General features: G+C 46.8%; 1 protein-coding gene across 1 annotated transcript in view; it reads right to left on the reverse strand.

Moving 5' to 3' along the window:
* LOC102455781 (uncharacterized) overlaps window positions 1-13,756 on the reverse strand; it is a 133,811-nt gene that overhangs the window by 4,081 nt on the left and 115,974 nt on the right. Inside the window, exons 79-82 of the mRNA XM_089773316.1 lie at window positions 11,956-12,065; window positions 10,916-11,031; window positions 3,575-3,704; window positions 1,109-1,240 (exon numbers count right to left, since the gene is read on the reverse strand). Of these exons, the coding sequence (XP_089629442.1) occupies window positions 1,109-1,240; window positions 3,575-3,704; window positions 10,916-11,031; window positions 11,956-12,065 (488 nt within the window). The remainder of the gene's footprint in view (window positions 1-1,108; window positions 1,241-3,574; window positions 3,705-10,915; window positions 11,032-11,955; window positions 12,066-13,756) is intronic.

The raw sequence follows: 13,756 nt of genomic DNA on the forward strand, positions 1-13,756 counted from the left end.
TCCACAGCAACTATCTGTGATGATACTAACGGAAAGCTCTGACAGACGAGCTCTTAGTAAACAGAAAATCTGTATTCATGCAACTATCCATAGTGACAAGATATGAAGGGGAAGAACAACAAGAAATAAGACACACAAGCAGGACGCTTTTTCAACTGAATGTTTTTTCCAAATTTTCTACAGAGGGCTCTGGAAAGTTGCAATTTCCTCTGGGCGCTGTAGCTCATTCATGCAATGTTTGAAATGTGATTAATTATCTTATTTGGTTGCAACATAAAAGTCTGCAAAGTTTTTTTCATGTTCCAATGAATAAACCCTCATAGCCGCTGTGAAAGTAATACTTACAGCCCATTTTATGGATGCAGAAATTGAGGGATAGGGAAGTTATGACATGTCCAAGATCATACATGGAAACTGGCAAAGAGCTAGGAATAGAACTGAAGATGCCTGGTTCTGTTCCCTGCTCCAACCACTAGTCTACACTGCTTCCATGTTCCAGTAAAAGCTGATCTGATGGACTCCCACAGACAATAAAATTATGAAACGCTCTAAATCACAGAATGCCCTGCGAAGGCCCCAGAGAAATTTGGGTTCTGCTAATGATCACAAAGCTCAATACACTTGCATAATCCAATCCCAGCCACCTTCTCCTTTTCGCTGTGCTTCAGCAGATATCTCGTTTGGTGGGATGCATAGGGAAGTGTCTCACTGACCTTGTTACGCCACCTATCTTCTGGGGCTAGATGCCTGAAGCACAGAGTTGTCAGCCTGCATGCAGCATGATGCAATGTCATGTGTGTCACAATGGAAGACTAAGTGATTGGAACACAACCTTACAGTGTAAAGTGCACGATACAAGACTTTATCCTGGAGGAAAAACTTTCCCTTTGTTCAGTGAATTAAACTCCAGATACTGGAGTTAAGGGTCTGCAGGGGAAAAGGAAATTGGTTGGAGGATGTCTGAATTGTTCACCTAACCTGGCTCTCCTCCCTGACCTTCTGCAGCATAGGAGACTGAATCATTAAGGGTTGCACCCAAGGTGAAGGTCAGCTGTTGTGGACACTTCTGTTTGGTCAATGCACCAAATCGATTAAAAGTGGCTCATACCGCAAATGATTCCTCCCGGATTTTGAGCTTCTGGTCCAGTAGTTCCTCCTCCTCCTGGCTTGCCAACGCCTGCACTGTAAGCTGGAAGAACTCCTCATTCAGCCCATCCAGCGTCTCCTCCAGCTTTGCAGCCTTCCACAAGAGAACATAGGCTACTGAGACCCTTCAGTCAAAGAGCCCTCCAGTGCATGATCAAGTCAATTAACATAACCCACACACCAAGGCTATGTCTACACTCGCGGCTTCTTGCACGAGTAATATGCAAATGAGGCTAAGCGTGGAATATCGCCGAGCCTCATTTGCATACCTAATGAGCCACCATTTTTTTCAGAAGAGGCTCTTGCGCAAGAAGGAGCGTCTACACTGCCCCTCCTTGCGCAAGAAAAACCCTCTTGCGCAATGTCGTTACACCTACTACTTGAGAGGAAGAACGACATTGCACAAGAGGGGTTTTCTTGCGCAAGAAGGGGCAGTGTAGACTCTCCTTCTTGCGCAAGAGCCTCTTCTGAAAAAAATGGTGGCTCATTAGGCATGCAAATGAGGCTCGGCGATATTCCACGCTTAGCCTCATTTGCATATTACTCGCAGAAGAAGCCACGAGTGTAGACATAGCCCTAGTGTGGTTACTGAACAATCCAAGTGGTACCTAGACCACAGCAACAGTTAAGACCAAGAGAACTCTACAGCATGGGCTGAGAGCCAGCTGGCTTTTAGCTCAGAGGATAGAGGCTCCTAAACTCTGCTTCCCAGGTTCAAATCCACCTGGTGGTGGTTACATTAACACTGAAAGGAACTGAAGCCCTGAACCTTTCCACATGGAAATACATAGTGCTTGGATGCAGAGGTGGAATAAATATGAAAAAAGCACCAGGAAGATCACACTACCTAATACAGCTTTTCCTAGCAGCAGTCTGTGCTGGGGACAGTTAGACATGCAAGGCATGTGGGAGATCACAGGTGCTGTAAAACCCACAAGAAGAAAGGGTAGCAGAGCAGTGGCTGTGAGTAGAGCCCCAGGCTCTCTTAGCAAGAGTGACACTAAAGAGTGCAGGGCAGAGCACCTACTCACAGACAAGCCAATTCTTGGAAGAACGTCTCCTCGTCTGTCACACTAACAAGGCTTTCCAAAGTTACTAGAGCTTTTGAGTGCCTGTCTACCAAGAGGACAGGTCCTTGGCACTTTCAGAACTTCACGCTCCTTTAGGAGGTGTCAAACTGGGCATCCAAACTGAGCCAGAGACAGGCAAGCCCAGAGAAACCTGAACACTGAGAGCAGCAGAGGAAGATGCTTTCTGGCTCTTGGAGTCAGAGAGCTGAAGCCAGCAGGCCATAGAGGCTGTTCTGAAGAGCCGGAGCATGGTGAGGGATGTTGGGGAGGGATCAGGAAGTCGGGTCATGGAGAGGGACTCTGGTATGTGTTGCGGGGCACTGTGGCTGGGCTGGAGAGCCAGGGTGTGGTGAGGGACACCACGGTTGGGCCAGAGAGTGAGGGCAGGGGACACCGGAACTCTATCTGATGTACAGTAAACTTCCGATAATCCGGCACCTTTAGGACTCAGGGGGTGCCGGATTATCAAATATGCCGGACTATCGGAAGGGGGGTCAATGAGGGGTCTGGAGTGGGGTGGGAGGGATGCCATCCCAGACCCCTCATAGCCCCCCCTTCCAATAGTCCGGCTCTGCCGCAGGCATCCCTGATTCAGCCGCTGCTGGTCTGTTTCAGCAGCGGCTGAATCTGGGACGCCTGGGACAGAGCAGCTGGGGTGCTGCTGGGTTGGTCTGGTAGCGCCGAGGGGCAGCACTACGGGACCAACCCGGCAGCACCCCAGCGGCTCTGCCCCCGGCTTCCCCAATTCAGCTGCTGGTCAGTTTCAGCAGCAGCTGAATCGGGGAAGCCGGGCGCAGAACAGCTCCAATTGTCCAGAAGCCAGAGCACTTCCAGGTTCCTGATGGTGCCGGAGCATTGGATGCCGGACCAATGGAGTTTTACTGTATTGCCTGGATTACAGTGTTAGTATTTGTTATGTGCATGATCCTTTCTTTTGTAGAAGTAATTCCCAAAAGGGCCTTTTGTACTGAAGGACACATTGGACTATTTCTGGCACTCTGGCGGATGGAGGATGGGTGGGCCCATCATGCTATGGCTGCAGGAGAGTATACCAAGCGGGGTCACCTTCTGAGACAGGCCCACAGCCTATGAATCATAGAATCATAGAATACTAGGACTGGAAGGGACCTCGAGAGGTCATCGAGTCCAGTCCCCTGCCCTCATGGCAGGATCAAATACTGTCTAGACCATCCCTGATAGACATTTATCTAACCTGCTCTTAAATATCTCCAGAGATGGGGATTTCACAACCTCCCTGGGCAATTTATTCCAGTGTTTAACCACCCTGACAGTTAGGAACTTTTTCCTAATGTCCAACCTAAACCTCCCTTGCTGCAGTTTAAGCCCAAATGACTGACCTGAATGCCAGAGGAATCTGCATTTTTATTATCCCCCTCGCCATGCCATTTCATTATTTCTTTTCTGTTTGAGCTTTCCATCATAGCCCGAATCTCCGCCTGAAGCTGAAAACATCGGTAATGTTGCAACCTAGACACAGAAAACACAACAGGCCCTTCCATCACTCTCCAGAGTTTCCACTTTAGTTCCTTGTTCACCTGCGATAGATGGGAGGGGAGTTGGGGAAAGAGGATGAATGAACTGATTCACTTGCAATCTCATCTCAAGCCTGGAAGCAAGTCTGACAGGGTATGCCTACACAGGCAAAGGCTATGGATCTGGGCTAGAAGGGCTAGCTGTGTAGACAGTGTTTTGAAGTTGTGTATGGAGCTCTGAATCTCACCCCCTCCCTAGGGCTTCAGTAAAGCACACTAACTTCTTCACACTTTTCTTGCTCCAGAAAAAGTTACAACTAACAAAGTTACTCAGTAGCCAGCATGTTCCAATTCTCCCACCTCTGGGTGGCTATGACATTTAGAGCATCTTTTGCAGGTCTGTATAACATGAGTACACGGTGAAATTTGTCCCACAGAGAATATTCATGTAGCATAAGGGGTGGAACCAAAAGCAGGCAACGAGGCTTCCACCATTATTATTATTATTTTGGGGGAGATGGCGATCTAATAATACTATCCGTTGGGAATTTCACCTGCTATTCAGCTTAAATATTCCTGAGTGCAGGCTCATCTCATTGTTCCTTCAGTGGTCTGTCCTATCTCAATCCTCCTCACCCCTTGGTATTAACATCTTCATTTACCTGTAGACAGCTGTCATATCACCCTCAAACTACGCTGCCCATTTTCAGTGGTGCCTCTGAGTAAATCATTGCAGAAAGCCTGCACTGTTATTTGGCTCACAGGACTCTTCCTGTAAGACTGAGGGAGAAGGAGCTGCTGTATCCCTCGTCCGCATTACAACTTTATATTTATTTAGCAATAATTTTAATAGAATATTTTACAAATATTAATCAATTACACCTGATAGCTCCTGCTGTGAAATAAATAAGTCATATTTAGCCCTATTTCTGCAAAACAAGGCTCAGACAGGGCAGGGCAAATCACTTGCTTGACTATTAGAATCCTAGAGAGCATAGGCCACTAGACCACATCTCTCTCACTGCACACAAAGCATTCTCGGGGCTCCTGGCCACAGCTCATTCAGAAATGCTGCTAGGATTTAATATCAGTGGTAATAATGGCACCCATGGCTTAGATCTGTATCCAAATGAACTTTGAAAGCAAAAGCAGAAGAGTTTAATGCAAGAGTAGGTGAGATAGATGTCAATTATGTAATTAGGCAAAAACTCAATATAGCCATGTACAAACTGAAGTTTCACTCTATGCTTCCATATGGAGCAATTAATAGATTTACAGGTTCCAAGGCCAGAAGGGTTCATTCTGATTATCTACTCTAATCTCTGGTCAGATCTATGCTAGACCTAGAAGGTCGGCTTAACGTACTCAACTCCAGGTTTGTAAATAATTTAGCTGGAGTTGACAAGTATGGTGCCATGTTGACAGCAGGAGGTCTACGGGAGCAAACACTGTCGTTGACTTCCCTTACTCCTCGCAAATTGAGTACCACCAGAGCTGACCAGGTGTGTTCTCTACATTTGATTTATCGAGTCTTTACTAGACCCGCTAAATCAAACGCCAGAAGATCAATCTCTGGCGTGGTAAGTTTAGATGTGGCCTCTGGTACAATACAGGTTAGAGAGCTTCCACCAAGCCCATGGCTACTGGGCTGTGCTTCTGGCTCCTACTCGGCCTCTTCCCCTAGCATCCCGCTATGATCCCCACTCTTCTCCCTTCCTCACTGAGCTTGAGTGCTGCACATGAGCTATTTGTGGCTCTCTGGAAACTCTAGGAAGGCAGGGGAGGAGTTGTTGAACATGGGACCTGTTTTTTCCCCAGGAGTGTTCCAGCTAAGCTATGTAGTTTGAGCTCCTTGAGTCTATCACTTTAAGGCAGGTTTTCTAATCCTTTAATCATTCTTGCGGATCTTCTCTGAACCTGCTCCAATTTATCAACATCCTTCTTGAATTGTGGATGTCACAACAGGACACACTATTCTAGCAATGGTTGCTCTACAGAGGAAAATTATTCTCTCTACTCCCTGTTTATGACTCCAAGGAGCACATTAGTCCTTTTGGCCACAATATTGTACTGGTAAATAAGGAGATAAGAACGGCCATACTGGGTCAGACCAAAGGTCCATCTAGCCTAGTATCCTGTCTGCCAACAGTGGAGCAATGCCAGATGCCTTAGAGGGAGTGAAGAAAACAGTTAATCATCAAGTGATCCGTCACCTGTCATCCATTTCCAGCCCTTGACAGAGGCTAGGGACACCCTTCCTACTCATCCTGACTAATAAGTATTGATGGACTAACCTCCATGAATTTATCTAGTTCTTTTTTGAATGCTGTTAATGTCTTGGTCTTCACAACATCTTCTAGCAAGGAATTCCACAGGTTGTCTGTACTGCATGTAGAAAAACTTCAATTTGTTTTTTAAACACTGCTACCTATTAATTTCATTTGGTGATCCCTAGTTCTCATGTTATGCAAACATTGAATAACTTTTTCTTATTTACTTTCTCCAAAGCTGTCATGATTTTATAGACCTCTCTCATATCTCTCCTTAGTGTCCTCTTTTCCAAGATGCAATATCTCAGTCTTTTAAATCTCTTTTCACATGGTAACCTATTCCAAACCCCACATCATTTTTGTTGCCTTATTTCTGAACCCTTTCCAGTGCCACTATATCTTTTCTGAGATGAGGCAACCACATCTGTACACAGTATTCAAGATGTGAGCGTACCATGGATTTATATAGAGGCCATAAGATATTCTATGTCTTATTCTCTATCCCTTTTTAATTATGCCTAACATTGTTTGCTTTTTTGACTACTGCTGCACATAGAGTGGATGTTTTCAGAGAACTATCCACAATGACTCCAAGATCTCTCTCTTGAGTGGTTACAACTAAATTAGTCCCCATCATTTTGTATGTATAGTTGGGATTATTTTTCCAGTGTGCATTACTTTACATTTATCACCATTAAAATTCATTGGCAACAAAATGGCAAATCATTTAGTTTGGTGAGATCCTTTTGAAGGTTTTCACAATCTGCTTTGGTTTTTAATATCTTGAGCAGTTTAGTATTATCTGCAAATTTTGCCACCTGATTACTCCTTTCTCCAGATCATTTATAAATAGGTTGAATAGGATTGGTCCTAGTACAGACCCTTATGGGACACCACTAGTTACCTCTCTCCATTATGAAAACTGACCATTTATTCCTACCCTTTGTTTCCTGTCTTTTAACCAGTTATCAGTCCATGAGAGGACCTTCCCTCTTATCTCATGACAACTGGTAGTTTATGTTCAACTCATTATCCACCAGTGGCTTCCAAATCTTTTTCACAGGCACTGCTTCCCAGCATAGCATCCCTCATCTTGTAGGAATGATCTATGTTCTTTGTATCTCCAGGTATATATTTACGTTTAGCTGAATTAATATGGAAGAAAAGATCCGAGGACTGGAGATGCAGGTGGAAACTCTGGTCGAGTTTAGAAGGGGGTTTGAGCAGATGATGGAGCAAAGGCATGAGGTGGCTGAAGGGGAAAGCTTAGACATGCAGACTGAAGCAGGATCAAAGGCCTCTGAGGGGGGACTGATGGGTGAAGAAAATGGACAGTGGAAGCATGTGACTATGAGAACCAGGCAGAGGAAAAGATGGGCCAGTGAAGGAGAAATAGGGTATGTCTACACTACCCCCCCAGTTCGAACTAGGGGGGGTAATGTAGTCATACGGAGTTGCAAATGAAGCCCGGGATTTGAATTTCCCGGGCTTCATTTGCATAAAGCCGGCCGGCGCCATTTTTAAATGCCGGCTAGTTCGAACCCCGTGCCGCGCGGCTACATGCGGCACGGACTAGCTAGTTCGGATTAATCCTAATCCGAACTAGCTAGTCCGTGCCGCGTGTAGCCACGCGGCATGGGGTCCGAACTAGCCGGCATTTAAAAATGGCGCCGGCCGCTTTATGCAAATGAAGCCCGGGAAATTCAAATCCCGGGCTTCATTTGCAACTCCGTATGACTACATTACCCCCCCTAGTTCGAACTAGGGGGGGGGAATGTAGACATACCCATAGAGCTCAAGAACAGGTATGTGGAGTTGGAGAATGGAGAAGGGATACAGCAGGTGGCCACTGAAGGTGGAAAGGCAAGGAAGAAGAGAAGAGTAGCTAGTCCCATACATAAAGGGGAAGAGTCGATGGAGACAACACCAATAAAGAACACCAGGAGGATACAGGATGTGTTGAAGAAGATTACAAGGGAAGATAGGAATGGAAAAGACTTGCAGCCAGAGGAAAGAAGGGATAGACCAGAGAATCGCACTGTCACCAGGAAAAGGCAGGTCTATGTGATTGGGGACTCCTTATTGAGAAGAATAGACAGGCTTGTAACCAGAGCTGATCCAGAGAACAGAAGGGTGTGCTGTCTGCCAGGTGCTAAGATACGGGATGTGGAACTGAGGTTGAAGAGGATCCTAAAGGGAGCAGGAAAGAATCCACTGATCATCCTTCATGTAGGAACAAATGATACGGCTAGATTCTCGCTGGAACGAATCAAGGGAGACTATGCCAGGTTGGGGAGGATGCTTAAGGAAATCGAGGCTCAGGTGATCTTCAGTGGGATTCTGCCTGTTCCTAGAGAAGGGCAACAAAGGTGTGACAGGATTATGGTGCTCAGGAGGTGGCTCAGGCAGTGGTGCTATAAGGAGGCTTTGGGATGTATGGCCACTGGGAAGCATTCATGGACAGATGACTGTTTTCTCGGGATGGACTTCACTTAAGTAGGGAAGGAAATAGACTTCTAGGATGGAGGCTGGCTCAACTGATTAAGGGTACGTCTACACTACAGCGCTAGTTCGAACTAACTTAGTTCGAATTAGTTAATTCGAACTAAGCTAGTTCGAACTAACGCATCTAGAACTAAAAACTAGTTCGAACTAGCGTTTTGCTAGTTCGAACTAGCAAGTCCACATTGAGTGGACTCTGAACAGGGCTTAAGGATGGCCGGAAGCAGTGCCGGCAGGGCATAAAAGGAGGACTTAGAGCATGGAGATGCTGTCTCAGGCTAGCCGAGGGCTGCGCTTAAAGGGTCCCGACCCCCACCCCGGACACACAGTTCTAAGGGGTGCCCCGCTTGCAAAGAAGTTCTGGCTTGGAGTGCCCGGAGTACCCACACTGGGCACATCACACCACTGGGCCATCAGCCCGGCTGCACTTGCCGCAGGCTGCCATCTGGGGAGAGGAGGCAATCGGGGGGCTGCAGGAGAGCTTCCACCCCCAGAAGCCCGCAGAGCCAGCCCAGTCCTCCCCATCGGGGACTTGTACCCCATTCCTCCCTCACCTCCTTCCACTTACCCTTCCCTAGCCCCCCTTCTTATTGATGTACAAAATAAAGATAACGTTTCTTCCAACATTGACTCTGTCTTTATTGAACAAAACTGGGGGAGACTGGGAAAAGGAGGTGGGAGAGGGGAAGAGAGAGGGTGGGAGAGGGGAGGGCAACTAAAATGATCAAGGGTTGGGAACAGGTCCCATATGAAGAGAGGCTAAAGAGACTGGGACTTCTCAGCTTAGAAAAGAGGAGACAGAGGGGGGACAGGATAGAGGTCTCTAAAAGCAGGAGTTGGGTGGAGAGGGTGCAATCAGAAAAGTTCTTCCTGAGTTCCCATAAAGAAGGACTAGAGGACACCAAAGGAAAGGAATGGGTAGCAGGCTTGAAACTAGTAAGAGAAAGTTGTTCTTCTTGACAAAGCAAATAGTTAACCTGCGGAACTCCTTGCTGCAGGAGGCTGTGAAGGCTACAACTAGAACAGAATTTAAAGGGAAGTGAGATCAAGTCATGGAGGTTGGGTCCATGGAGTAGTCTTAGCCAGGGGGTAGGAGTGGTGTCCCTGCCCAAAGTTTGTGGAAGGCTGGAGAGGGATGGCACGAGACAAATGGCTTGGTCACTGTCTTCGGTCCATCCCCTCCAGGGTCCCTAGGGTTGGCCGCTGTCGGCAGACAGGCTACTGGGCTAGATGGACCTTTGGTCTGACCCAGGATGGCCATTGTAAGCTCAGGGCTCAGTGTCGGGGGTCTCAGTGGACCCCCTTGATTTTCATGCACACCTGCTCCTGGGTGGCCAGGCTGGCAGCTCTCCTGCCCTAGACGGCCACTTTCCTGTGCCTAGTGCGGAGATCGTGGACGAGGTCCACGATGTCCACACTAGCCCAGGAAGGTGCCCGCCTCTTGCGGTCCAGGGCAAGCTCCCGGGAGCCGCCAGCCTGGTCCCGGCAAGAGGGGGTGGGCTGGGGGGCATCAGGTGGGTGGCTTTGTGCCGTGCCAGGTGCAGGGTCTGCTAGCTGGGTGCTGGCAGGCTTGCACCTGGCACGGGCACCGTAGCCAGCCCGTGCCCCTTTAAGGGGTCCGGGGCCGGGAGGGGGGCATAGAGTTTCCCTGGTGTTGGCCAGAGTGGCCACCAGGGAAACCTGGGGAGGGCTAGCCTCCCACTAGTTCGAACTAAAGGGCTACACAGCCCTTAGTTCGAACTAGCTAGTTCGAACTAGGCGTTAGTCCTCGTAAAATGAGGTTTACCTAGTTCGAACTAAGCGCTCCGCTAGTTCGATTCAAATTCGAACTAGCGGAGCGCTAGTGTAGCACCTATTAAAGTTAGTTCGAACTAACGTCCGTTAGTTCGAACTAACTTTGTAGTGTAGACATACCCTAAGAGAGCTTTAAACTAGGAATTTGGAGGAGACAGTTGGGAGATCTCCAGGTAATCTCTACGCCAGATTTTAGCATTGAGAGGGAGGAAAACAAAGTAAGAAAGGATATAGCTGGGGGTAGGAGAATGGACATAAGGAGGAAGGGAAGAGTGGATACTAGTCTAATAGGTCATATTGGAGGTACAATGTCCATGCCAAATGGGGTAAAGAATGTGAGTGAGGTGAAACAGCAAAAATTAAGATGTTTGTACACCAATGCAAGGAGCCTAGGTAAGAAAATGGAGGAACTAGAGCTTAATTTTTCTACAAATCTTAACTTCACTACTATCAGTCTTGTCTGACTGTCCCCTCTAAACCAGGTGGGTTTTTTTAACCAATACAGCCCTTCTTCCTTGACTATGACATTGTGTCTTTTGGGGCATGCAGTAAAAGTGTTACTTCCCAGTTATCATTCACATTTTTCTGATTAAATTCTTCCTCCCATAATTGTTTTCAGCATTGTGTTGATCTCCAGTACCTGTCATTTTGGGATTTCTCAAGGAATTGGGGATCTGGTGACATTCGGATGCTCAGAAGTTCTTTGAATATTGTCTGGCAGTCAGAGCAAGTGGGTGATTTGTCTTCTGCAGGATCCTAGAATGGGCACAAAGAGAAAGGAAAGAACCTATGGGAATCACAGTTCCAGAGCCTTATTTCCAGAGACGCTGAGTACCTGCAATCTTCCACTGATTTCCGTAGGAATTGTGGGTATTCAGCATATCTGAAAAAAATCAGGCATGCAGACTCTCTCTCACAGAGTAAACACCAGAGGGTCAATCAAAATAGCAACATTTCTTCTGTGATTACACTGGATACTTCAAAAGTCTTACAGGAAAATTAACTAATGAAGCTCACAAGGGATTGGCTGCCTCCCATTGCAGAATTATTGCCATTCAGAGATTCTTTAAACTAGAGAAGGATATACACCATGAAGTTCAGATCCAGATTTCAAATTTGAACCATCCCCATGGTTTATGAGAGTTTAGAACTGAGGTTTTATTGTATGTCTGGTTCTAATTCACGTACAAACCAAATACTAGGGATAGTAGATGGACACATGTCTAAAGAAGGCATTGTTTAAACTTTGTAGACTAAGGGAAAATTTCTACTCGCTGTGGATCACTATTCATCCCTGAGATTAAAGAGCATTTTGGATGTGGAATGTGAGCAGAGTATGAAGTATAGACTTCCCCTGAAGTTTGAGGATTATGCTTCCCAACTTACACTTCTAGGTAAAAGTGACATTCACCAGCAACTCACAGCTTGGTGCTGATACCATATAATCCACTAGACTCTAAAGAATTCAAGTCAAAACCATGAATCAGCCCCAGGTATGCTCAGAAGATTTCTTAATGCAACAACAAACCTTACATTAAGTTTGAGTTTGCACCACACCCCGCTCAACCAGGCAAGTTTTGGGTGGATTTGAACAATTCCACACTGCTGTAATCCACTGTCCCCTTGCTCTGCAAGTATAATTGTCACGGCCACTAACAGAAGTCACATTGTCTCAACTACCTTCTCTACTGCTCCCCAGGAACACTGGAAAAAGGCATTAGCTAGAGCTGTGATGCCTCTGTTGAGTTCCATCTGAAAGCAAGAACGAGCAGTGGCAGCTGCTGTAGAACCTGGAAAAAAGACAAAAGTTGATGGAGTCACATCCCAGTTGCACTGCTCATCTGTAGCTACCATCGGCCTTTTAATCCCACGGTGCAGCCTCTTTAGCTAGTCTGTCCACTGAGCCCATAGCAGACAAAAGAGCAGCAAGGGCAGAAATAACCAAAGCATCTGTTCAGCAGAAGCGGTTTTAGAAAGAATGGAGGATGACAATGGGATTTACCAAGTTTTGTCACCAAAAACTGCCTTTTGGTGACAAAACAATAAGAACGTACATGCTGCAATGAGACTGGTCTTGGGGAAAATGCCCAGTTTTGATGACAAAAATCTTCCACCCCTACAAGAGATTCTCCCCCCCAACAACTTCATTGATCTATTGTCAGAGGACACAAATGTGAAGACCCTCTGCCTATTTCTGTTTTGTCGACTTCTGAGTGGTTACACGAGGGTATGTCTACACTACCACCCTAGTTCGAACTAGGGTGGTTATTGTAGTCATACGAACATGCAAATGAAGCCTGGGATTTGAATTTCCCGGGCTTCATTTGCATGTTGCCGGGTGCCGCCATTTTTAAATGTCCGCTAGTGCGGACTCCATGCCCGCGGCTACACGCGGCACGAACTAGATAGTTCGGATTAGGCTTCCTATTCCGAACTATCTGTACACCTCGTTCCAGAGGGAAGTAAATTAGACATACCAAAATTGCTAATGAAGTGGGGATTTTTAAATATCCCGCGCTTCATTAGAATAAAAACGGCTCCAGCTTTTTGCCGACGTGGCACTTTTCCGGCTACAAGCGGCAGTCTAGATGGGGATCGGTCGACAAGGAAAGCCTTTTCCAACCGATCCCTTATGCCTCGTGCAATGAGGTTTACAGGACTGGTCGGAAAAGGCTTTCCTTGTTGACCGATCCCCATCTAGACTGCCGCTTGTTGCCAGCAAAGTGCTACGTCAGCAAAAAGCGGGGCCATTTTTATTCTAATGAAGCGCGGGATATTTAAATCCCCGCTTAATTAGCAATTTCTGTATGTCTACTTTACATCCCTCTGGCGACAGAGGGATGTAGTCTAAACATACCCATAGCGTGTTCCAATAGGACTCAAAGATGTCCTACACTCTATGGGCACGTCTGCACAGCAGCGTTATTTCGGAATAATGGATATTATTCTGAAATAATGAAGTGAGCATCTACACAGCAAGCCCGTTATTTCCAAATATATTATCAAAATAACGGGTGTCTTATTCCAGATTCTGGAACCCTCATTTTACGAGGAATAACGCCCATTCCAAACTAGCTATTTCAGAATAGGGCTTGAGTAGCTGGGGCAGCTAGGGTTATTTCAAAATAAGAGGCCTCCAGTAAATCCCACGGGTACCTAGCTGGCCACTCTGGCCACACTCATCAGAATTCTATTGCCTCGCTTCCCCTGTAGTCCTTAAAGCTGCAGCCATAGGGGTAAGGGCTTGTGGCACACAGCAGGTCCTGACAGCAGTGAGCCACAGAGTAGCAGACTGCACAGTGTTGGCAGCTGCCATGGGCCACCCTGTTGCACCCACTGAGCCCTTTACAGCTGCAAGGGAGCTCCCAGGACCTTGCCTGGGGACGAAAGAGGCTCTCGCCTTCCTGGTCTGGTGCAGAGCTCCTGGATCACTGAGGTTGACCCGACTCTCAAAAAATCCAAACGTTAAATGAAAGCTTCC

This window comes from Pelodiscus sinensis, chromosome 25 (genome assembly GCF_052426305.1).
Source record: "Pelodiscus sinensis isolate ZL-2025 chromosome 25, ASM5242630v1, whole genome shotgun sequence".
NCBI classification, from domain to species: domain Eukaryota; kingdom Metazoa; phylum Chordata; order Testudines; family Trionychidae; genus Pelodiscus; species Pelodiscus sinensis.